Source organism: Perca fluviatilis, chromosome 20 (genome assembly GCF_010015445.1).
Source record: "Perca fluviatilis chromosome 20, GENO_Pfluv_1.0, whole genome shotgun sequence".
NCBI classification, from domain to species: Eukaryota; Metazoa; Chordata; class Actinopteri; order Perciformes; family Percidae; genus Perca; species Perca fluviatilis.
The window spans coordinates 8778672-8805610 of NC_053131.1; the positions used below are offsets into that span (position 1 = coordinate 8778672).

The 26939-nt window shown below is 39.3% G+C and overlaps 1 protein-coding gene and 1 long non-coding RNA gene across 3 annotated transcripts in view; one reads left to right on the top strand and one right to left on the bottom strand.

Annotated features, from left to right (window-relative positions):
* LOC120549349 overlaps positions 1-26939 on the bottom strand; it is a 36863-nt gene that overhangs the window by 4381 nt on the left and 5543 nt on the right. For both annotated transcript variants that reach the window (XR_005637375.1, XR_005637376.1), the window contains exon 2: positions 13592-13710. This is a non-coding gene — a long non-coding RNA (uncharacterized LOC120549349). The remainder of the gene's footprint in view (positions 1-13591; positions 13711-26939) is intronic.
* On the top strand, positions 17362-18387 carry noto (notochord homeobox). The gene is made up of 3 exons (XM_039786213.1): positions 17362-17752; positions 17865-18052; positions 18176-18387. Exons 1-3 carry the CDS (start codon positions 17362-17364, stop codon positions 18374-18376), a joined length of 780 nt encoding a protein of 259 aa, XP_039642147.1. The 3' UTR covers positions 18377-18387.

Genomic DNA, 26939 nt, shown 5'->3' on the forward strand with positions numbered 1-26939 from the left:
TCTCTACTGTGCCACAGAAAGTTGCGTAGTTATGACACAATCTTTAGACAATTTTTACAAAAACAGCTGCTACGGGGCCATAACGTGAGATACAAGGTAATGGAGCCGAGTTATTTGCTGTCAAAGTGACGTCAAAATGAATGGCAGTCAATGGAATGCTAACGGCAGGTAATGGCTTGTTTGCCTCAGAATCTCCCCATAGGAGTTACGCTTTCCGTATGCTCGCTTACCCCCTTGTTCACAAACTACTCCAAACAGCTCTATTGTAGTCCAGCCTTTACTACCGGGACAAATGTGTGTCACTTTGTAACACACGTCATAATGCTCGCCTATAGGCTAGCTGCTAGCGTGGCACGCCCTCATACTCTGCTTCTGACTGGCTAGCAGTGCTTACCTAGCTACTGCGCATGTGCGACTCTCAACAAAGATGGAACAGAAGTGTGATGCCTCACTCTGTAGCTAAAACAGAGAGATCAACACACTTAAGTGACAAAACTAGCTAAGTGTTGTATGCCAAGGGAGATGGCATGGCCAGAAATACTGCCATATGAATCACAAATAGTGATATTGTTATGTCAAACCTGCAGCAACAGGGTGAAAACAGGAGCTGCAGCAATGTGCAGTACATCAAAAATATATATTTTTTTTATTAAACCATGTAAACCTATTCTGATATAACCTCTAAATACAATTATGAACCTGAAAATGAGCATATGAGCACTTTAATGTTGTTGTGTATAATGAACACATGGGGGCAGTGTTAATACTGTTCTGACACCTCTTATCTCTTTAATACATGACAAGGAATTTATATACTGTACATACAAGTAAACATATATCACATTGATTCAGTGTTATTGGAATGTGTTGTGTGTATTGCCAAGAACAATATAACTACTTCCGAATAAACACGGTAAGATAAAGTCAGATTAATCCAACTATTGCCACATAAAAGAATGTTAAAAGTGAAAGTGATGAGATATTGGAAATTTTGACAGCAGACATTCTTATTTGGCATAGCAGAGAAAAGCACAGGTCTAACTAATAATATTAATGATGGTTCCATTCCTTCCAGCAATTAACAATGCTGCGACACCTGTGTTTGAGTGTCTGCGAGAGGGGGTTGTAGCCGATTCTGTGGTCTGTCCTGGGACCAGTGGTCTCTGGCACGGACCAGTGGTCACAACCACTAGGGGCGCTAGAGACACTGGTCGCGACCAGCTCCTCAGTGGTCTTCCCTGTTGTCCCTGTTGTCTGTGAAGCGGCTTTATTATTTTCTCCCCTTTCTTGTCGTTTTGGCAGCACTGTTAGCTGGATAAATGCAGAGATCACAATCTTTTGTCTATAAAATTCACTATATCAGATATATTATGATTATTATTGTTATTATTAATAATGGATCCGTGTGGTCAGGACCAGCTGGTCTCTGGCACGGACCAGCTGGTCTCTGGCACGGACCAGTGGTCACAACCACTAGGTGCGCTAGAGACACTGGTCGCGACCAGTGGCACAGCGGTCATGCAGCTTCTTACTGGCACAAAGGACCCTAAAATGACTGGTCCTGACCACCTCCTCTGTGATCTGTTCTGTTGTTTGGACCAGTTGAGTGATCTGTGGAGTGTTTATTTTTAATACAACTTTTCACGTTTCTCAAAGTGTGAGCAGAGTCACTTAATGTGAGAAGCCATAATCGTCTATCCAATGCTATTGATCACTATTATTAATAGAAATCATAATAACAATGATTAAATTATTATTATTAATCGTAGTTGTATGAGTAGTACTATCGACTATGCAGGTCCGTGTCTTCCTGACTGGTTTAAATTTTACCAATGTGTTGCATTTTAAAAGCTTGTCACATTACCCTTTGTATCAAATCTTGATCTAGAAACTAAAGTCAAATACATGTAGTGGAGGAAAAAATGTAGAGTTGACTGACAAAGCAACATCAAATGAAATACAAAAATGTAAAAGTTCAATTAAAAATTCAACTTAAGTAGCCTACAGTACAGTTATAAAAGTAACAGTCGAATCATCTTGACTGATCCAGCACCTGATCACCTGATCGTTCAAAGGATTTCCTCTGGATAAAATCTGGAAAACCCTAAAATCTCGCCAGGATGTCAATTGTGGCCTGCATAATAGAAAACATTTAAGTTCATGACAACATAGGAAAAACAAAAACAAGGAAGAGGACAGATTATAAACATAAAATAATGGGTTGGAATTATATATATATACATACATACATACATACATACATACATACATACATACATACATACATACATACATACATACATACATACATACATACATACATACATACATACATACATAAAGAGATGCTATTATTACTATTACATTTATTTCTTCTTCTTCTTCTTCTTATTATTATTATTATACATTTGGGGCTTATATTCAATGACATTTCAGTTAGGCTATAGTCAAAGACACACAAGATGGCTCAAATCTAAAAAGAGTCTGATCACGTAAACTGTACGTAATCTCGACGAATAACAATGAAAACAATAAAAGTCAAAGATTACTTACACAGATTGTTGGAATGGGCCTGGGAATCCAAGGAAATATATCCTAGACCATATTTTCCGCTCTTTGTGGTTTTAGAATGAGCATACGGCGTAATAATCATCTTTTTATGGCTGCTAAAATTGACAATACTTTCAAACAGCAGGACAGTATGGGCCTTTCTACATGTAGAGATTTTTTCCTAAATAACATCTTTCTCAGTTTCACTGATTTGGTCAATAAATTCAACATCACTAAGTTTTTTCAGATATCTTCAGGTTCGTCATTTCATTCGAACACACGTCTCATAATTTTCTCAATTGCCTGAGCACTCTGACCTGGAGGATATACTGCAGACCCCTCTAACCTTAAGAGGCCAAATCTCTAACATATAATTCAATTATGTTCAGTTAAGTTCAGTCACTTTATAATCCCAAATGGGAAACATGATATGAAGTCAGAAGTGAAAGACAAAAAGAAACACATTCAAGCCACATACAAATAGAGGCAACAATACAAGACATGAGTACAAACAAGATTTCCTGTATGTAATACACACAACACAATTTATCACCACTGGAACAATCTCTAAAAACAAAACAAGTACTACATTACATTTGCAAATTAAGCTGAGTCATTGCACATGGGACAAAGGAGTTTTTACCCATATTGGTCTTAAACAGAGGTACTCTAAATCTGCGACCTGATGGGAGTATTACAAACTCAGAGTGAAGGGGGTGGTTTGTGCAGTCTAATATAGACCGGGCCTTGCGAAGAACTTGCTGGTCAAAGATAACCATCAAGGGGGACTGTGAAAAACCAGCCACCTTTACAATATGGCTGAGGTGGTTTTTGTCCCTGATATTAAGGTTACCGTACCAAGCAATCATGGAAAACATAAGAACTGATTCAATAAAAGATTTATAAAATAAGGACATCATTTTCCTATCTACATTAAGTGTTTAACTTCCTAAGGAAGTACAAACATTGCTGTCCCTTCTTACAGACTGCATCACAATTCACATCAAACTTCAGGTTTTTATGAATGACGGTTCCCAGATACTTGTACTGTTCAACAAACTCAATTTCAGTTCCTTTAATGAAAGTCTTAGATGGTGGGAGGAATACTTTCCTAAAATCAATGACCATATCCTTGGTTTTTGTGGAGTTTAATTGGAGAAAGGCCTCATCACACCATTGGACAAACTCATCCACAACTGGCCCATGCTCAGATTCATCTTTACGGAGCAGGCTAATGATGACCGTATCATCAGCAAACTTCAGAATGTGCCTGTTCTCATGCTGGCTTCTACACTCATTGGTGTAAAGAATGTACAGCAATGGGGACAGGACACAGCCCTGAGGAGAGCCAGTGGAAGAGGAGCGCTGTTCTGACAGAAAGCCATTAACCCTAACCCTCTGAGCTCTACGTGTTAAAAAATCTACAATCCAGCCGACAAAATTTACATCAAAATTCTAATAGGTACGCAGTTTCCAAGCTAAAATATGTGATTGAATAATATTAAAAGCTGATGAAAAATCCATAAATAAAAGTCTGGCATGAGTGCCAGGACCTTCCAGGTGCTTATACAGAGTGATTGAGGCATTTTCTACCCCCATCCCTGCCCTATATGTAAACTGCATGGGGTCTAAAGCCTCCTCCACCAAAGTTATCAGTTCCCTTTTGACCAGCCTTTCAAATGACTTCATGACCAGTGAAGTCAATGCTGAGGTCTCAGGTCATTTAGCACCTTAGGGGGTTCTGCTTTTAGCCACCGGAACAACAATGGACTCCTTCCATAACTTTGAGACCATTCGCTGCTCCAGAGATATCCTAAATATATTACAGAACACCTCACAAAGCTGTTCTGAACAGTGCTTTAGCAATCTTCCTGTAATAGAATCAGGCCCCATGCTCTTATTTGTCTTAACTCTCTGAAACTCTGCCTTAACATCATGGGCGTCAAACATCTGGCTCGGCTTTGTGGAAGAGGAAGACTCTTTGCATACTTCTCTAAGTTGCTCTGTGAAGTCATTAGTCTCAAATCTCACTTTACAGTATATCCATGGATCCTATCAAAGCAAAATGGGAAGAAGAGTTAGGGACAAATATATCAGATTCTATATGGGACAGAGCTCTAAGCTGGGTGAATGCGACCTCTTCTTGTGAGTTTGAATTTGATTCAGTTTAAAGTTCTTCACCGTATGCACTACAGTAAGGTTAAACTGGCCAAAATATACTCTGACATGGATGACATCTGTAAAAGATGTAAAATGGACAGAGCAGATTTACTTCACATGTTTTGGTCATGTTCCAGGTTGAGAGAGTTCTGGGCTTCAATATTTAAGGTCTTAAATGAAGCCTTTGATTTAGATCTACAACCTAGCCCTACAATGGCCGTGTTTGGGGTAAAAGGGGGTGATATTGTAATGTCCAATCGGAAGGAAAGTGTTGTTGCTTTTGTCACCTTAATAACATCTACACCACCAAAAGCCTCCACATGGCTTTCTGATATTATGATGTTTCTAAAAATAGAAAAAATCAAATACTTTCTTAGAGGATTAACCAGAACATTTTACAAAAACTGGGACACTTTGAAAGACTTACTACACGTCCCTCTTAATAACTGCTAAGATTTGTAAAGCACACTGATTACACTATTTGCTATCATGAGTAATAGAAGAAAGGTGTTTTTTTATTTTTTTATTTAGCTGTCCTTTCCTCAGCACAAGGGTTTGTTGTGGGTGGGATGGGGTTAATTGAAAGAGGTCTTGTTATAATTGACATTGTAATGTTGCACTGCATATTGTATCTTCTCTAAAGCAATAAAAATACTTGTAAAAAAAAAAGAAAAAAAGAATGAGCATACGGCATATGATAAATATGATCACACCTGGCATCAAAATTGGAAATGGCTTCTTATTGGCCAGGAACTGAATCACCATCTGTTTACTTCATTTCATTAGTAATAACAATAATAATCATAATATATCTGATATAGTGAATTTTATAGAAAAAAGATTATGATCTCTGACATTTATTCAGCTAACAGTGCTGCCAAAACGAGAGGAAAGGGGAGAAAATACTAAAGCCGCTTCACAGACCACAGGGACCACAGGGAAGACCACTGAGGAGCTGGTCGCGACCAGTGTCTCTAGCGCCCCTAGTGGCAGTAACCACTGGTCCGTGCCAGAGACCATGGTCCTGGGACAGACCACAGAATCGGCTACAACCCCTGCTGGAGACTGCAGTGAAAAAGGTCTATTCAGTTCTTTTTTTTTCACATTAACTCCAGAAATACTGCTGATATCTCAGCCTTTAGTCCAAAATATTGTGTAATTTGTTTATATATATGGTAATATATGTGTGTATATTGTTTCTTTTTCCTCATTTTGTGCTTATTCTAGGGTTTCCTCACTTGAACTGCACGTACCTCTCTCGTCCACCAGATGTCACCAGATGTTGAGCAGAGGTCTACCTGTCAGCTTGTGTGTGTGGTCTTGTTTGAAGTGTTTAGTCAGCTCTTGTAAAAACACTAAATTAGCCACAGTGTCCCTCACTCTTTGCATAAGTTAAAAGACAGGGAAGTGAGGTGTAATGTGCCATCAGGTGGGCTGTCTGCACTAATTATCGCTCCCAACACTCAGTCCATCACGGCCCACATTGTGAGCATATCTGTCTTTGTTTGGCGTTTCTCTATGGAGACCGCTGCTTTGATCTGCTGTTCAGCTCAAAGTTACATGGACAGACACAATAGACCACAACCTAAGGTGCGATGACAGTAAAACTACATCACTACAGAGAGGAGTTAACGCTAAAATACAGGCCTGTCTTTCTGGAGTCCATGTCCAAGTTGGGGTTTTCTGATGCATTTACAGGGTTGCTTACATGTTAATGTTTAAAGGAAAAGTGTGGTGGTATTTTATATTTCTCTTATTATTGACAAATCCAACGAAAAGACCAAAACCACTGACTGTATTGTCAGTGTATTGCACTGGGTGACATGTTCCTTCATTAACATAAACACACACACACACACACACACACACACACACACACACACACACACACACACACACACACACACACACACACACACACACTGTAGTTTATTTTGACTCAATCCAACCAAATGTGGATTAATCGCTGCCGAAAATAGTCTCCAACAAATGCACTATTTACACCTGTTTGAGTAATGTTTGCTACACTGCCCAGCTGTTTAAGGACATTATTTAACCTTTTTTTTATAAATAAAATTGTTGATTTTGTTCTTTCACGGCATTTTTGACAAAAATAAAAAAAGGAAAAAGTAGATTATCTATCTAACTTTTCTACATAGATGCAAATTATTTGTTTTACTTTATTACTCTATGGGCCTTTGAAGGACACTTTTATTATCATCACACAAAGCATGGTGCTGATAGGGGTTTGTCTAATTCCTAAACTTAGGTTATATGTCACTACCAAACACACCAGACAATGAATGAACTCAGACACTCTCTTGGAACATGTTGCAACAAGAAAAGTGTCTCCAGGCCTCTGTTGTCAGTTCCAGGTAAGCCTTTAAATGATGCACATACTGGGACATAAAGAACTGATCCGTGCATGTGGGTCGCAGAGGAATGATATTAGCCTACAGCCTAAAGTTGTGTTCTCCAGGAGTACATTATTACACATATGCCCCTTTTTAATTATACATGCTACAACATAGAAACAGATATACTTATTCTATATACTGCAAGTGTGAGATTCCAGATTCAGCTCCACTGCATGTCTGAGTATGATTCCAACACCTGCAGCTGAGAGCCCTGCTGGTGTCTTTGAGGTGAAATCACAGTCACATCAACATTTACATACAGTATATAATACCATCGGCAATTACAAGCACTTCAAATATGACTATATATTGTGTAAATATTATTAAAGTAATTGTGTGCACATCCCACCTTCTGGCAGGTGCAGGACAAATTAAATACTTAAAATGAAAAAAATGTAATGTCCGCACCACTGCTTAAACTCCCATATTTAATATAAATGCAACGTTTCTTCTGGCCTGAAGAAGACCCAGTAGGTTCGAAACGTTGCATTTATATTAAATATGGGAGTTTAAGCAGTGGTGCGGACATTACATTTTTTTTATTTTATATATTGTGTAACACATATTCTCATTTATTATTATTTTCATTTGTTACAATGCATTTTTTTAAATAATTCCATGGTTTTTATTAGCCTAAGAAGTAAACGATTTTTGCAACCTGTAACAGAGTATTGAATTCTTTATCTGGAAAATCAAAACATATGGACTACATTTGGAGACAGGTGGTTTTCTTTTGACAATGACGCCATGTGAAGATAAATTCATTTGAAATGAATAAAGGATTTTGATATTTATATTTTGTATCTGTACAATTATTTTTGCTATAGATCTGCTGCACAATGCTAATAGAGAGATTTTAATAATTAACAAATATACTATAATTGCTTTATGTTACTGTGGATGTCGTATATTTCCATGTTAATTTAAGATATTTACAGCCCTCCCTCTTACATATTTTTCAGTATTATTGGTCCACGTGTGCCTGAGCAATGCTCAGACAAGCCTTAACTAATAAAAAACAAATTGTGTTTTTATGTTGGTTGGAAAAACAGAAGTTAAAGTGGGTGGGGGTCCAACCGCAGTGCTACAAGTGTTCAACAGTTGCTAAGGCAGGTCTGCACATTCACTAAATACAAGTAAACTTTACAGTAACTCTGTGATTTTAAGACAGATTTTTGACAATTCGTTTGGCAAATATTACAGAGAAATAGAGCTGCAACGATTAGTCTATTAGTCTATGTTTCTAGATCCTCAAATGTAAGATTTGCTGCTCTCTTTGGTCTTACATTGAATAGCTTTGGTTTTGGACTGTTGGTCAGACAAAACAAGCTATCTGAAAACTCCATCCTGGATTGTGGAAATATTCATTTTTCTTAGCCCAGTATCCTTTTATAAACCAAACGATGAATCGATGAATCAAGAAAATAATCCCTAGTTACAGCCATACAGAAAGTGAGCCACATTCATCCAAAAGAAACTACATTCTTTATTTCTGACTGAAAACATCCATTAAATCCCCATTCCAGGCCCGACTGAGTCAGGTTGAATATGCAGGTCAGTCATCATTTTCCTATAAAAGGCCTGAGGAGGTGTGTGTGTGGGGGGTCGAGGAAGTGTGGCAGTAATATAAGCAAACAGAGAATGTGAGGAGAGGAAATGGCCTGTCCTAATAACCACAGCCCAGGAGCAGCAGTGCATTCAGCTCGCAGCGCCGGGGTGCTCGGCCGCTCTCTGTCTCTTTTCAATGCAGCAGAGTCCTGCAAGCAGTGCTTTATGGACAAGCCCTGACACCCACAGGAAGTGTAAACAGAGGTCAAGTGTTAAAGTCCAACCCGCTAATTCTCACCTCCATTAAAGAGAGTGTGTGTGTGTGTGTGGGGGGTCTCCACAGAGCCCTCAAAGCACCTGGGAAGGGGCCCCTTTAAAACACTGCAGTGATTGGTTTCATAAAGTAGCTTTACAAATCAGCAAACATGTGAAATGTCTACAGGACATTTACATTTTATGCATTTATCAAGAAACCTGTTGCCATGGTACCATAAAAGGACTAAACATTTCCTTTTAAAATGATAGAAATAGTTGACTTCTGGCGAACATTGTTGAATATCTTGATATTTTATGATCCTATAATTTATAATGTGTTTTCATTGTGAATATGTTTTATGTCTGAAACTCTGTTAATTGTGCTGCTGCCTGTCTTGGCCAGGACACTCTTGTAAAAGAGATTCTTCATCTCAGTGAGTATATTCCTGGTTAAATAAAGGTTACAAAAATAAATTATAATAACTACCATGTGAGAAAGTATACACTTTTTACAAAATAATTAGTAAAATCCCTCTGGCATCGCCAGCTGGCCGTTAACTTTTTCTGGTGATATAGTCACAGTTTTGGGTATGACAGCGGGCATGTTTCAGGTAAAAATGCATGATGAACATCTGCAAAAGCTTTAGAATCACACCAGTACTTCTGTGACCTAAAAATGTGAATGTGTGCCCATAAAAGGAAAAAAGAAATAAAAGATGATGTTGTAAATTAAACTTCCAATAACTGGAATAAACAGAGAGCATCTGCACACTGGATTATACTGAATTTTATTAACCATTTTGTGAAAAATGGGCTATTTGCTTTCTTTCTTCAGCGTGAAATGAGAGGATTTTAACCATCTGTATGGTTAATATGAAGCTACAGCCAGCCGCTGGTAAGCTTATACAGGAGGTTGAGCCAAACAGAGCAGTTATTTGTTCAGATTCTGCAATTCACAGCCAGAAATCAACTAACTGTCAGAGAGCCCCATTTTATCAAAATGTATGACTACTTCAGGAATTGATGTATCATTTGGTTAGATTTTGGCATTCTGGCTCACATTGCAGGAAACGAGGCAGTTTACAAATTGGCAAAAGGAGATTTTAAACAAAGGGCCCTATTTTAATTGTGCAATGACAAATATGTCTCCAAGCGGACCTGCTATTTTTGTGTCAAATCATAACAGACATTAACTCAGGACATATTACAGAAAAAATAGGTCTAGACCACACTCTATAATTTACAAAAACCCAACAATCCCCCCCAAGAGCGATTACTCTTATCTAGAAAAAACTTCCTTTTAACAGGCAGAAACCTGCGTTTTACACTAAAATACCACACAGACCGGCAAAGTGAATTTCAAGGTCAGGCTTTCATGCTGGTTTGTAGCCTGCCATTAAACAAAGAAGAAAAAGAAGTAGCTTAGCTTAGCATGAAGACTGGAAACAGGGGGAAACTGTGTCCAAAGGTACCAAAATCCACCTTCCAGCACCTCTAAAGCTCACTGATAAACATGATATATCTCGCTTGTTTCATCTGTACAAAAAACGACACGTTGTGGTTACGCTAAGCTAACCATCTCCTGGCTGTAGCTTTAAGTTTATCATGCAGACATGAGAGTGGTATCGATCTTCTCATTTTATTCAGCAAAAAAGCAAATAAGCATATTAAATAAAAAAATGTACAAATCCTTTAAAAGGCAACATTTGGATTGAAAAAAACTGAAACGTTTCCTGTTAAGTCTTATAAAGTTTGGGAGCTATCATGTGTGTCGATTCACTGTACTGCTTTCCTGCACCTGACGTAAATAGTGGATTTGATGTACAACCCTGCAGAATCTAAACTTCCAATAATCCACTCCATTAGCTGAGAGACAACTGAGTATCAGTCTAAAATGAGAAAACAAATCCGCCAGCATCTGTCCTGAAAATGCCTGGAGTCTACAGTCAAACTAGCAGCTATGTGCTATGAGCTAAAACTTCAACATGCTAACATGCTGATGTTTAGCTGGTATCATCATCACCATGTTTGGCATCTTAGTTTGGTGTGGTAGCATGCTAACATTTGCTAAATTAGCACAAAACACAAAATAGGATTACGTTTGTAGGTATTTGGTCATGAAACAAAATATCGGACAAAATACATTTTTGACCAGATGATGGCGCTAGATGAAAAGTCAAGAGATCACCGAGAGTCATTACAATTCATCCAGAAGGAAACATAAATGTCTGCAGCAAATGTCATTGCAATTCCTACAATAGTTGTTATCATTATAAACCAAAATGTGAATGTGTAAATTTGAATTTTGTCACTAGAAGAAAATTCAGAGGATCATTAGTTAAGTTAAGTTACCATGTCAAATTGTTTGAATACTTTGTTCTGTCTCCCTATCTGCACAATGCTGAAGCTTACCATTACTAAATTACTAGTCTGAATCTACGGAAGTACATTTCCAGGATAAAGCGGAAGGTGAGCGGAATAACAGACACTCTCTGTGTGTTGGGGTTCTCAAACTCCCTTCACTTTGGGAAACAACAAACTTTGAGTTAGCAAGCTACATGCGGAAAATGGCAAGTTTTGAAGAACATTTGGATCGTGCAACAAGGCAGGCCACGTTTTGGGACCGATTGGTGGGATTGCTGTTGATGAAGTACACACGGTGATACACTGGGTAGAGCAAATGAGGTTTAACCATGTACCCAACTAATTTAAATAGCTCACATTACTGTATTGTGTGAACAGTTAACTTTATTTAATATTGTATGTGGTGTTATCTTTTGCCGGGTGCAAACGTTCCACCAAAACAAGTTCCTTCCCGAGACTTTTCAGAGTTTTTCAGAGCCACAGTCTATGCCTCCGGATCTTAGCGCTTTAAAAAAAGAAAGATAGAAATGCAAATTACCCAGAGCATTTTTCTCCTATCCCAGAATGTATGTGTGGTGTAGCCAGACCTTACTCCACAGGGCTGTGGAGATAGGACTGGCAATGCCAGACTACTAAATTACTAATACAACTTCATATATGAACTGTAATGTACGTGCCAGATAAACTATTCTAAACTAAATATATTTTGAAGACATGCAGGAAATGATCACAGGTTGGATTCGAACCCTGGACCTCTGCTTTGAAGCATAAACCTCTACTTATATGTGCACCTGCTCTACCCACTGATCCAACCCAGCCACCTGGCTGAGTTATTTTTTCTGCATAAACTAGGCCTGCACTACAGCTATCCTTCCTCCTGGGCTCAGTGCCATAGTGACCTGCGTGGAGTGTCAGACAGTCGAATACGCACATCCTCCATTCCCAGGACGGGACCGTCATGTCAGTCAATGGATACCGTTTAGGGAGAAAGTTAATCCCTCATTAAGTCGGTAATGACATGGACGGTCATTTCTCTGAGTGGATGGAGGACTCTCTGGCCTAAATGGCCACTATTAGCCAGAGGAGAGCAGCTCGTACAGTAGCACTTCACAGCTCTGGTGTCGATGCTAATGAAACCGAGCTGCAGTGACTGGAGGTCCTCCATGCTGCCACACGTGTAAATGAAAAACACACAGAATCTGCATAGTGACACTGCAAAAGAGGCAGCATCAGTGCTGGAATTAGTCAGTTCATTTCACATTTGAACTATTTAGCTGAAGGCGTTAATTTGGCTCATTCATTTCCACAGAGAGAAAGAGAGCAGGGCTGAGGGTTTGACCAAGGGCACTTTGGCAGGGTATAAGACTCACTTTCATCACTACTATTTTTGTTCCTGTACTGTGAAATTACTCACACCCAGCCACAGTACATGGCACCTACTGTTAATGAGGTGTGAATTATTAATTTGCAGCTTGCTTTTAAAAGAGCTGTGAATTTAACTTTGATTCGAGTTAAAAAATGAGGACTTGACTGCTATAAATTTGGACTTACATTACAATTGAAATTAAGTCCCAAGTTCTGGCTTTGTAAAATCCCAGGAAAATATACTGTTAAGGATATAAGACAGTACCAGGCAGGCTTTGTGCATGCCTCACGTCTTGAAATGTTTAATTATTAAACCTATGCATTTTGGTCGCAGCTATGTAAAATACACTTTTAACACAGCTTGTTATTAGTGCAATGGTCAGCAGTTAAAGACCTGGCAGAGACTTGCTTGGACAAGACAGAAGGCTATTACATTCTGTAAATACTGTATTTGGTATATCTGAGATTTAAAAATAACATCACAAACTCTTATAACATCTTTGTCTGCTTTTGCAGACAGGTGTGCATGTTTTTTCTTTGACTACCCAGACAGGAGGATCGTTAGTGAGTTATCACGTTAAATTACAATGAAAATGAAATGAACCCGATACAATTCTTTACTCTTAATTGGAAAACTGAATTGACTTTTATCTTATCTTTTGTCATCTGTCTTTTTTCTTCTGCCACGTATATTCACCTGCAGCTAGCATCAAATGCAACACTTCTCAACCCAATGACTAGTCGAATCAAGTGGGAGATCTCGACTGAAAAAAGAAACAAATAGTGTGTTTTCCCAGCAGCTTCAGAGCAGGTGTCTCGGTTGTAACTTTACATCAAATCAGGCTCATCATGCTGCTGAAAAAAAGCCACAACCACACACGTATCAGCCCAAAGCAGAGCCTGGATGTGTATTGGAGGCAGACGGAGCATACCTGGCCTTTGACGTGGACGGCCATTCATAGTCAAGGTGAGGGCCGAGGCCCAGCAGGTGCCAGTAATGAGCCCTCCGTCCCAGCAGCGAGGCGACAGAGGCAGGTCACTCTGGATCGTCCTGTAAATGGTTCATCAACTCATTAGCGATGGATGTGCGTGGACAGGAAAGGCCCAGATTACAGTGCTTGTTAAATGTGTCGGGCAGGTGAGAAAGCGATCCCCTTTCACCTCAATAATAATAATGATGACAGTGTTTCTCCATGCTTTTGTTTCATTCAATCATGTGTGAACTGAGCTGGAAGGTGAGACAGAACACAGCACAAGAGTTTCTCCTCTCTGTCGCTCTCATTTCTGTTAGATCTCACTTCTCTGTCATACAGTATATCCTAACTCCTATTGTACTAATATTTGTAGCATCCACTGTTTGGAGATCATGACTTTGATCTTTAAAACTCCTCACAATAAGTTACTCACAACTGTTGTATTTGCACTTTGCTCTAGATAAGAGCAGAAGGTTAAACGCCATGCTTTTTATGCAGAAGTTGCTACTGTTGATTTCTACTTCACTACATTTCAGACTTTTGACTCGACTGCATCTAGAGTCAGTAGTTAATTCTTTTAAAAGTTAATAAAATAAACTCTTAGGAATAGCTTCATGAAGTAGTTAAAATAAGCTCAAACTCATCCATCTACAACCTTAAAATGCTGATAACATGTTAATGCATCAGTATGATCCAATGATCATACTCCAATCTTTACACTATAACACTTGGGAAAAAATTGCAAGGGCCATCCTGCATAACGAATACTTTTATTTGTGAAACTTTGAGCACATTTGGCTTAAAATACTTCTGTAATTTTATTAAAGTAAAATCCTGAAAACAGGGCATGCTGCTACTTTAACTCCAGTAAATGGAAACATTACCACCACTGACTGCATCACAGGTGAAATGGGAATCTAAATGATAACCCTGTTACTGAAAAGACTACCATGATTTTTTTTTTAAACAGAATGCTTGATAGTTGTATTACAACAGGACATTAAATGACATCTGTCAGAGATGCTAAAAGTTATATTTTATTGTGATAAACAACTGTACAGCTGTGATAGATCTTTTAAGTTAAACCCAGTTCTTTCATATGCAAATAGTTATGTACTTTCAATACCCAACAAATGCCAAATGCATTTTATATTTGTTTATATACACTGTGCCATAAGTTTGTTTTTTTGCATGGTTTTATAACTGTAGTTTTGTTTCAGTATCTTCTGTTAGATTTCGGACCTGACAGAAGATACTGAATGAATGAGTGCTAAATGAGGAGGTTCAAGCTTTTAGTGGGAGCCTGATTTGGTAAGGATGGCCCATAGAGCTGTTAGAGAGCAGCTCCTTTCTCCTCTCGGGCCATGACTATGAAAAGAGGACTCTCTGGGACAATGGTCCGTGTATTCCTTGTCTGGCTCCAATACACACGGAGCACATGTTGCCTTCCCTGCTGCATCATTAGAGGACACAGAGGGTTCATGCTGACATCATGAGAAGACATGTCAGCAGAGTTCGGATGTGCAGGCAGAAGATTGGAGGAGCACTTGGCTGCAAATGGCAATTTGCAAGATTTCCCTATTCAGTTTTTTTTTTACTCAGTGTGGCAATTGGGGTTTCAACTAATGATTTCTTCATTCTTGATTAATGGTCTTGCCTATGAAATGCTTAAATAACGTGAAAAATCTCCATCACAAGTTCCCAGAGCTCAGGGTGCTGCCTTCAAATGTCCTGTTTTATCCAGCCAGCAGTAAAACCCAGAGATATTCAGTTTACTTTTATAGAAACCCAGCAAATATTCACTTTTCACAACCAGTGGATTGTTTTGCATTTGTAGTTGAAGGATTCATTGATTTCAAAACAGTTGATTAATTGGCTTAAAAATACATATTTTTTGGACTAATAATTTTACACTGCAACATGTATCTACAACTGGAAAAATTAAGTATCATATTCAGTTTGACAGGCCTGAAGTCGTCATTAAAAAGTTGAGATAATTCCATTAGTTTTGATTAGTTTGAATTATTTTCTAAACGTGTCTGTGATCTGATCTCATTGCTTCACTGAATTTAAACCGTAGGCCTATTTCATTTTTTTTACAAGCTCAGAAACGTGTGAAATCTTGACTATCGACTTGAAGCTGCTATGTTAAAATGAAGGTTTCTAACCCTAAACGTGAATGAAGTGATTGGTCGGTACAGAGCTTTTCTGCAGTGTACGCCAGTAAATAGCGGCCTTGGGGTGGGTGGTCCGGTCCTACAAGCATCCTTATTGTTCAGGCCAGGTCGTCAAAGTCTGTGTTTGCCCTCTTCATTAGACATTCTAGTGTCACTGGAAGAGAATAAATAAAACGCTCCGAGGTCAAAGGGAGCGAGCGCTTCGCTTCGTTGTTTAAATGTGTTTTAACAGTTACTTAGGGCTCTGCAGAGCCTCGCTGCCACCTCCAAATGATGGAAATGAGGCTGCAGAGTTTGCAGAGCTGGCAATAATCCAAGTTGAAAGAGATGATGCCTTTGTGCTGGGGCAGTGTAAGAAAGCAAATCACTTCCTTTAAAGAAGCCGCTTCATCTTCAAACCTTTAATGAGAAACCGATAAAACAAAGCGGTTTAAGGACATTATTTCCGGTGCAAAATGTAGCCTATTTCAGAATAAAGGTCTCTTTTCCAAGTGCAACACAAGTGTGCAACTTTGCGTAGTCTATTGTTTTCATTTAATTAACAAGACGTTTTGTATCCGTGCACACTACATGGATCCACTGTCAGATTGAAGGCATTAGACCAACTTGGATTGTTTTAGGCACCAAGCAGGGCAGAGGCCTTTTCTTTTCCCAGGCTCGCATTCATTCAAAGGACGGACGGGGTAGATCAACCTGTGGATTAACGCAGAGGCTGAGATTAGTGGAGTTGCAGTTTGGTAAAACCAGCAGCACCGCTCTGTCACCACACCCGAGCCGCTGAATTTGACGCCTCAATTACGCACAGCAGTTATTCCATTTTAAGAGCGACACCGCTGCTGTTAAAAGGCACACTGTGCAAATAGGGCGCATTCATTTTATACAGGAAAGAGATTATGGACTGTTTACATACAGGACGGTTTCTTGATTTACGGCGAGAAAAGCATAAATTAAAGTCTGGAATATTCCTAAATTAGAAGGTTACAAAAGTGCATATCAAAAAATACACAAGATGAAAAGAAGTATAAATCAACACAGTGGATTCTCTGTAAACTGTACAGCTTGAAGTCGACCTCCAATTGTGAAGCGACTGTTACGCTGCTAAAAGCATCTGTCGGCCAGCCGGGACTTAAAAGGCTCCAAATAAGATGATTTGGTAACATCAAGGCTTTCCCAGCGGTAATGATTACATTTGGATTTAAGATCCATGCAAGAATTTGTAGCCCAGTAAATCTCCATGGGTTCCCAGCCCCCACGGTTCTTCAAAAGCCTTGTCATTCAAAGGGTTAGGATGTTTGACAATCCCAGCTTGTACTACTCCACCAATTAATTGGATACGTTGTCGGGATGTTCGTTTCTCTCATCTGCTACTTAGAAAGACAAAGGATCGATGGGGGGCTGTTGACACCTCCGTGTCCGGCCGGCGTATAAAGGAGGACTCTCCGCAGAGGAGCAGCATTCACCTTCCTGCTGAACCTGGAGCAACAACTTGTTACTGCAAAGACCTTCCACATCTTATTTTTCCACTCTTTTTTTAAAAAAACATCTGGCAGAATGCAGGTGCCGAACAGACCAGTGGGAGCTTATGGATATCCCATGCGTAATTACGCAGCAGCATCGCTGTACCCGCAGTACCAGGGGAGCCAGTGCGCGCTGACAACGAAGCCTCCCAGTGGGAAATCTTTCACCATTGATGCTTTGCTCGCCAAGCCGGAGGACACAAGCAGCTGCCGGGCGAGTCCTCCTCAGTGCGGAGAGAAATATCACCCAGTAGTCCCCGGTCTGCCTCTCACCGGACACGTAGGCTTACCGATAGCAACTTCACCGTACGTCTACTCTCCGAACATGCTGCACTCAGCGCTCCACGCACAACCTGGATATTCAGTCTACTGCTGCCCGCCTTTCACCTACCAGTCATCGTGTCGGGGAGCATTTTACGCACAAGGTAAACAAAAAAAACAAGTTACTTGGTGGAACTATCCAAGCAAGATCTAAATGTCAAAATTAAACTATGTTTATGTGGCAGAGTGATTAAATGTGGCATCTCTACTTTGCAGCTTCCATGTCTAAAGTGAACGCAGGGCTGCATTCGTTCAAAACTAAAGGGGGGAAGTCGAAACGGATGCGCACCAGCTTCACCAGCGAGCAGCTCTCCCGGCTGGAGAAGGAGTTTGCCCGGCAGCAGTACATGGTCGGATCGGAGAGGTTCCTCCTGGCTTCGGCTCTGCAGCTCACAGAAGCTCAGGTAAGAAAAAATATATACTGAACATCTGAATGCAAGCATTTGAAAGTGTAGCCCCAGAAGCATATACACACGGTTCTTACTACAGTGTTTCTAATATACATGTTGTTGTTTGGCTCTCTCCAGGTCAAAGTCTGGTTCCAGAACCGACGCATCAAGTGGCGCAAACAGAGTCTGGAGCAGCAGCAGGCCAAGCTGGCCAAACTGGGCCTGGCTGCTCCGCCCAAAAGTCCCGGATCTCAAGGCCACGGAGATGATGAGGATGAGGAGTTCTCCGACCTGGACGTGGATATCGACGTGTCTGATGACTCTATTGACCACTGTTGACCGAACACCAACTGGACTTACTGAGACAAAAAGAATTTTGTATATACTGCTGAGAAAAGGAGGCCTCTATGTCTCCAACTATGAGTATTTAATAGATGTATAGTTATATATTTAATTGTCTTGCTCTTTGATAAATCCACTTCATGTGTTCAGGTTTTGTACATTTGAATGAAAAATTCAGAAATATATTTTATGACATTAATGGCAACCTTGTCCTGTTCATTCCTTCTCACTCAGCCAAGTGTTGCTTAAAGGTTACACAAGTTAAAAGGTGACATTTGGTGTTACAAGAAAATTAGAAATCCTCATTTATTATTGAAATGGAAAACTAAAAACTGAAGTGAAAAAACTTTAAAGGCCATGAAAACCCATCAGCTTCTGCTCAGACAAGAGGGGGTCCTACATCAACACACACCTATCTACCAAAGTTAAAACACTTTATATCTAATAAGAGATTTCGGTTTTTCCTTTTTTTTCTGTGCACTTGTTACTGGTGACATCATACACTTGTGTCCACCAATCAGCATTTGCCATTTGAATCCAAATCTGATGGGAGTTATAGGTTTGTTTTGCTACTGTCAGTTAGCAGATCAGCTCAGCTTTTGAGTGTTAAACTCTATAATAAATTATATCTATTTTTTAAACTTTGATTGTTGCTTATTTAGTCTTATTGTAACCTCATTTACTGCATTTAATGTTTAAGAGAAATACGGAAAATTTGAAACCATGTTTTAAGGGTCTTTAAAGAAAAACAGGTGTACATTAAATAGCAGAGGAATGGATACTCCTAATGTTGTTCAATCAACAGCTGATGACTCATTTTCAACTGACTACATTTTAACCACACATTAGCAATTTTATTAAGAGAACAATTGAATGATTAAAGCAAACTGTCACATGACAGTCACATGATATCTTGATTTATATGATAGTTACATTAGTATCATAAAACGGATTCAGCTCAAGACAGAAAACGGTTACATTCTTCACTATTTCATGTTACTAGATATAACAATGAAGACCTACGACGGAATATTAACCGTTTATTAGCCTGACAGCATGTGTTTACAGCAGCATATGGCTAACACCAACAACAAAAGCTAAAGTTACCCACAATCCATCAAGTGTCTCTCAACTACGGAGCTAATAGTAAACCAAAATACACAACTAATGTATACTGACACCAAATCACCATCATGACGTCTGACCTCCCCTTTTTGCTCCTCTCATCTCTCTCTGTGCCCCGGTTTGAAGATGATGGAGACGTGGCGAGACATTTCCTCCTGGGTCTGATCTAAGTTAAAGTCTGGGACGGACTCGGGTTGCTCTCTGATTTAAGCTAAGCAAATAAATAACCAGCTCAGGGATTAGCTGTGGATCTCTGTAACCCGGGGTGGTAGGGGTCAGTCTGTCTCGGGGCTAGAGAGCTTGGGTCTCACTGTTTTAATCTGTTTAAACGGTCAATACGCCTGTTCTCACTGCTTCTCAATAGACAGGGCTCACACATGCCCGCCCACCCCCCCCGGCAGGTGTCCTGTCTCTGCTCTATTGAAACGCCACGGCTTTCCTTCCAGGTGGAAAGGGACTCATGCTGTCTGCCGAAGCCTGCCTGGCAGACATGAGGGATAAAACAGGAGGGAAGACAGCGTGTAGAAAGGATTGGGATGTAGCAAATGAGTCCATCAGAGCAGCTAATTGGGGTGGTCAACCTGAAAGTCCTGTCCTGTGGATAACTCAACTCCCTCATATTAAACAAAGAAAGCTGATGGGAACACAGAGTCCTCTTTCCATCTCTTTAATTATTTTTTTCTATAGGTTATTACATTACGTATTTTGTGTTACAGTAATAAATGTATTGTCACCTACTTTTAGCTTTCTGCAAGTGATCTACTTTACTAGAGCAGGGTTTAGAGATGGTCGGTAAGACTATTACAAGCAAAAAAAGATCATGTAGATTCCGACATATAAAGGAAACCGATATATAAAAGCGATGTCTCATATTGACATTGTGTAATCAATCAGTCACAGTGATTCCAGTTGATTCTGAACATATTTACCCATTAAACTAAGTGTAAGATGCCTTTATAAGTGACTAGTGGAAATAGAAGACTAAGCAACACTCCACCAATACAACCAGCTCTCTGACTGAATCATATCATTTGAGTGTGGACATGAGTTGTAAGCAGTTGAACCTGTTAGTTTAAAGGCATTGAAAAAGTGGAAAAGTCAGAGAAATAAACATACTTTTGGGTAATAGAAAGTCCCCTTTCGTTTATCATTTAGTGAGCCCTTGGTTTGATACTTTGTCATATTTTACCCTATGAACATTTTTATTCATTATTATTATTTTGAGGTGGGAAAAAAGTCACAGACAAAGGAACTGACAACAGACGATGTAATAATACCTAATCGATTCTGGACTTCTGGATCAGTGCGGATATCCAGCACTAAAAGAGCATAATATTCTCATTTTGCATCTTATATATCGGTTTAGTTTAGAGCCTTAAAACTTGATACAATTTTTTCTCAATTTCACAGTTTCTGTAGTTATTGCTCTCTGCCTTTGTAACCAAATCTACACTCTCACAGAATGGCTCAGTCTATCCTGTCCCCTTTCTTTGGCTGTATAGCTTTATAAACACAATTATTTCCTGTGCAAAATGTATTTCAGAGTAAGGGCCACTTTTTAAGTGGGCACTCAGCCCAACAAAGCCACCCTACGAAAAAAGTTACAACAAAATCCAGATAAGAAATAAGCAGAAAGATGAAATGCAAGCTGGAGAGTTATTTTAGTCAGATCATACAACTTTGACTTTTACATTCTTCACTAACTGTTTGTAATGCTGATGCACATTGGGACATTTGCAGGCCTGTTGTCAACACATCAAAGACATACAGAACGAGTTCACTTTCTACTTCTATTGCTGACTAATGTAACCCCATGCATGCCACAAATGTATGCAGCAGAGGTGCTGTAAGAGGGAAAGGCGGCAGGTTACAGTATCAAAGAGAGAAGTTTAATCAACACTAACAGAGCTGATCTCTTTCTCTTGTCCTACCCCCACCTGCCTGCTCTCTCCCGGTGTCTCTGCTCAGTCTGATTAGGGCTAAAGCACCGCAGAAGGAGCAGAGTTTGTGTAAAAACCCCAGAGAGCCGTTTCTGATGTGATCAGCCAAGAATCAGAGCTCCCCCTCCTTTCCCCTCTCCACAGCCCAACGTAATCCCATTGAGGGAAAGAAAGAAGCAGTCAGAAGCCTGGGAAAACCTGGAGAGTCCTGGAGAGTGGAGGGGCAGGGGTCACCGGGCTCATCGTCCCAATTAGCACAGGGCACCTTAACGGCTGGAAACATGCCAACGCTGGCTGGGTTCCCTAAGACTCTCTACAGGCTCTGATGCCAAGCTCCTTTTGAAAGGCAACTGTTACATCTTCATTTGCCTCTTGACTTGTTGCTCTTATTACTTTTTTCCCCCAACAATTTGTCCTGGAGACAGAGACAATATGTTTATCCACACTGTCTTCCTAGAAAAGATTATATAGATAGAATATATTGTGTATGTACTGGCTTGTACTGTAGTTTCTAGACCTGAAACGATTAGTTGAATAGAAGAAAATGAATCTGCAACAATTGATAACTTGACCAGTTGTCAAAAACTGGCTGGTTTTCAAATGAGAGGATTGTCTTTGTCTTACTCTATATGATAGTAATTTAAATACAATTTGGTTGAATAAAACAAGCCATTTGAAGACGTCACCTTGGGCTCTGGGACACTGTGACCGGCATTTTCACAATTTCTTCACGTTTTATAGATTATAAAATTCATAAAACTGATAATGAAAATGATTTAGTTGCAATAATTCAGTTCATGTTCCCCTATTAGTTTCAATGATGTTGTTTCTTTTTGTCTCTACATTGTGCTGCAACGCTGCAAAATTTCCCTGATCTCAACAGACTATCCTGGAATAATACAGCTCAAATAGATTCAGTAAATAAAGGTAAATCATGTACAAGGAAAATAACCCGCACTAACATTGTCAAGCTTTGGTCCTCCAGCAGTTACAAGTGGATTTAGACTTAACTTTGTTTTCTAAGGCTTTGGGAATGAAAACAAGCAGCCAGCTATCTGTTAATATAACTGTCAGAACCAGCTGTTGATGTGCAGCTACACTAAAACAATCCTAATGCATGCATCAGGTCGCAACATCTCATATTCAGTGCAAATGCAAAAGATGGTCGACTCTAAAAAGCCCACATAAAGACATTTACTGCAACATCAAGATAAAGGAAGTGCAAATACATCATTTATAAAATATAAATTGTACTGATGTGGGGCTGCCACTAACAATTATTTACATGATCGATTCATTGTGAAACATGCCCGATATAATTTTCCCAGAACCTACAGTGACATATTTAAACCCAAAGATGTTCAGCTTACTATCATATGTTACAAAGATGTGACAAAAAATATAAATGTGTAGGTAAGCTATTTTATGGAAATATGACCTGTCTTTCTGAAGGACATACTTGCTTTTTGAACACTAGTTGGATGAGAATGTGTTCATCTCTTTGTCATCACTCCTCTCTGATGACTCCATCAAGCAAATGCACATGAAATGATACCACTCAAAACTTAGTCTTTACATTATTATTATTATTAGTGGCTGTTTCTTTATATGTCGAAATACGTAAAACATTTCATCCGCCCTAAGGGTTATTCTTCTCCCTGAATTGAAATGCCCTTGGTGACTCAGCTCAGATGCAATGCAGCTCTGAGAAGGTGTGAAAGTTCTCATGGAGAGCAATAACCTGCAGCTCCAATAGGACAGTGCACTTCATTTGACCAACGGGCGTTTTAGGGTAGGCGATTGTAAAAGAAAAAAAAAAAATCCTTCTTTGCATTTTATTTGCAAAGGCGAGGGCCCCTCTACTCCATCTAATAGTCATTAGCTTTCATTACAAGCGTTTGAAGTAGAAGCGGGCCTTTGTGTCGCGGTGAAAGGGCCGCGGTGAGACGCACAATGACTTCTGACACATGCACTGACAAGAGGAGCTCGCCTCATCCCCATGTGTGGACAAGCAGCAGTTCCTGTTCGCATCGTGTTCAGCCACCGAGAACACCATGACGCAAGTAAAAAGGCCGAATAGAAAGAAGAATCATCTGGTTTCCAGATAACGCATCATTTAACCAACGTGCGTCTTTTACGCACACCCCCCATCCATGCAGAAAAGAAAGAAAAAAAGAAATCGGAAAATGTTGGCTGAGATCTCTATAATATTTGAGCCGGAACAAATTTTTTTTTTTTAGCTGTCTCAAAGCAAGTTTATGATATTTTATTCATATTATATCTTACATGACTATAACATCGCCAAAAATTTTCGCTTGGCTTTAAAATGTGTATTATACACTGTTTATAAGGGCTCGTGTTTACGCCATTGTCATTAAATGATTAAAGATCGATATTGTCCTTTTTTTGAAACACATTAAGCTAGAGATCTCTTGATCTCTTGATATGAACACGCATGTTTTCTCCAGGCCGTGTTAAAACTGGGGTGTTTGTTTATGCCGAGGAGGACAGCCGGTGGAGGAGTGGAGACTAGTACAGGTGGCTAAACGACCGCACTTCTCGTGAAGGTGGCACAAACGCAGCGACGTGCTACTTTTCCCAACTCGTTATAATGGGGTGAAATCTTCCAAGTATTTAAGTGGGACAGATTAGCTGAACACACAACGCTAATGCCAAACAAAATGGCCAATTAGTTTATTAATGAACGCAGGAGGTGAGAGGGAAGGACCGAGCCTCAGCTGGCCTCGGAGGGTTTAATCAACATCACGGAGACACAGATCTGCGAGCCAACTCTTTGTAAATACAGAGGAACGGAGTGCTGATCCCTGCCTCATAGTTAATCACATACCTTGTCAAAAGTAGTTTATACATCAGCCATAGAATATCAAATGCAAACAATCAAGTAGGCTGTCACATTATAAAGGTGTAGAGATGTTTGAGAATGATTTCAAGTATCATATTTCAAAAGATTTAAGCTACCTGACAAAAATAAAAACAGACTATCTCAATTAAAATGAATTTGGATAATTTGGTTCTTTGAGGCCTTCCTTGTGCTGCAAGGAAACACAGCTGAGGAGATTTCTTCTTTGCTAGACATGGTCGACCAATACAAAAATGTAGTAAATATATTTGTCTTCAGGAAAACTATAGTTATCATTCAACATATTGTGCTGGCCATTTAGTCCGCCTTTTACATGTGGAAACTACTAGTTGTTGAATCATACCCCACTGCAAGTGACCACACATTTCTGTAATATTCCAAATTTAGTATTTTGGCTTAGGTTTTTTTAGGGTTTAAGGTTTGACTCAAAAAGTTCACATGCAAGGGGCCTTTTATCGTACACATTGTATAGGGCGGCTGTGGCTCAGGTGGTAGAGCGGTCGTCTATGAATCAGAAGGTTGGTGGTTTGATCTCTGGCCCTGCAGTCCCATGTCAAAGTGTCCATGGACAAGACAGTGAACCCCGAATTGCTCCCAATGCTGTGCCATCGGTATGTGTGTGTGAATGTTTATCTGATGAGCAGGTGGCACCTTGTATGGCAGCCTCAATATTATATATATATATATATATATATATATATATATATATATATATATATATATATTTAACATGTAATATGTTAAAGTATTTTAAGCTTTGAGTAGTTGACTAGAAAAGCACTATATAAATACAGTACATTTATATTGTATTAATTAATAAGACTTGTATTAACCTCCCAGTTTTGTACTAATGTCTAATCAACTAACTCATCAAACAAACAACTGGCAGTGGGACCTCTGGGAACTGGAACTAAACTAAACACCCACTGAGGTCAGAGAAGAAGACAGATCTTTAACCCTGTGAACCTGCTCTGACTCCCTTCAGCCACTGGGTGGCAGCCTTGGTCTAAAAACAACCCCACTACCACAGTGAATTGGGGTTAGTCGACTGGTGAGAGATTTCCCCTTGGAGGTAAAATATCAGGCAGCTGATGGAGTAAAATGTGTCATTTTAAAACGTTTCTCTGAATGCAAGGTTTTCTCCCAAACATCTAGCTACAGGCCTCTATCTTTGGAAATAAAGTTCTCGCTTTGTTACTTTTTAAGCTCACGGGGGACATTTCTGTAAAGTTACAATAAACTGAAGGATTATTATGTGTTTAATATTGTGTTATATAGTTAGTTTATAGTGTTATGCTTTTATATATAACTTTGGTAATTGTACAGTCATACAATACAGTATGTTTAAGACTGTCATACAGTATGTTTAAGGCTGTCATACAGTATGTTAAGACTGTCATACAGTATGTATGGTATGTATTGGTGGTTTGATCTCTGGCCCTGCAGTCCCATGTCAGTGGGTGGTGATAGCGCAGTGGATATGTCGCTTTCCTTTGGTGTGGCAGACCCGGGTTCGATTCCCACTGTGATGCATCAACCCTGAGCAAGACACTTAACCCCTAGTTGCTCCAGAGGTGTGTGACCTCTGATATGTAACAATTGTAAGTCGCTTTGGATAAAAGTAATGTATAAGACTGTCAGTATGTTTAAGACGACTGTCATACAGTATGTTTAAGGCTGTCATACAGTATGTATAAGACGACTGTCATACAGTATGTTTTAAGACTGTCATACAGTATGTATAAGACTGTCATACAGTATGTATAAGACGACTGTCATACAGTATGTATAAGACGACTGTCATACAGTATGTTTAAGACTGTCATACAGTATGTATAAGACTGTCATACAGTATGTATAAGACGACTGTCATACAGTATGTATAAGACGACTGTCATACAGTATGTTTAAGACTGTCATACAGTCATACAGTATGTTTAAGGCTGTCATACAGTATGTTTAAGACGACTGTCATACAGTATGTATAAGACGACTGTCATACAGTATGTATAAGACTATCATACAGTATGTTTAAGACGACTGTCATACAGTATGTTTAAGGCTGTCATACAGTATGTATAAGACTATCATACAGTATGTTTAAGACGACTGTCATACAGTATGTTTAAGGCTGTCATACAGTATGTATAAGACTATCATACAGTATGTTTAAGACGACTGTCATACAGTATGTTTAAGGCTGTCATACAGTATGTATAAGACTGTCATACAGTATGTTTAAGACATACAGTATGTTTAAAACTCACTCATACTATAATAATATTATTATAATTGTCTTCATTATGGCGAGCATCTGCATCTGCAAATATTTTTCATATATGCTTATTTCTCTCAATCCATAATCATCAGTTCAGTTCAGACCAGATACCATAATAAGAACATCTTGTTTAGGCCACTAGAGGACAGCACTTGTATTAAAGTGAGCCATCTGTCGTCACAGTGGCTTCTTTCTTTTTGTCCCTCTTTTCCTATGGCACCCTACAAAAAACAACATTCAACAGACAATTAACTAGTATGGTATCTTTGGACATTGGTGTGACTGAGGAGTTATACTGACTTCAATAATGACGTTTCTACAATAATTGTTGGTTTG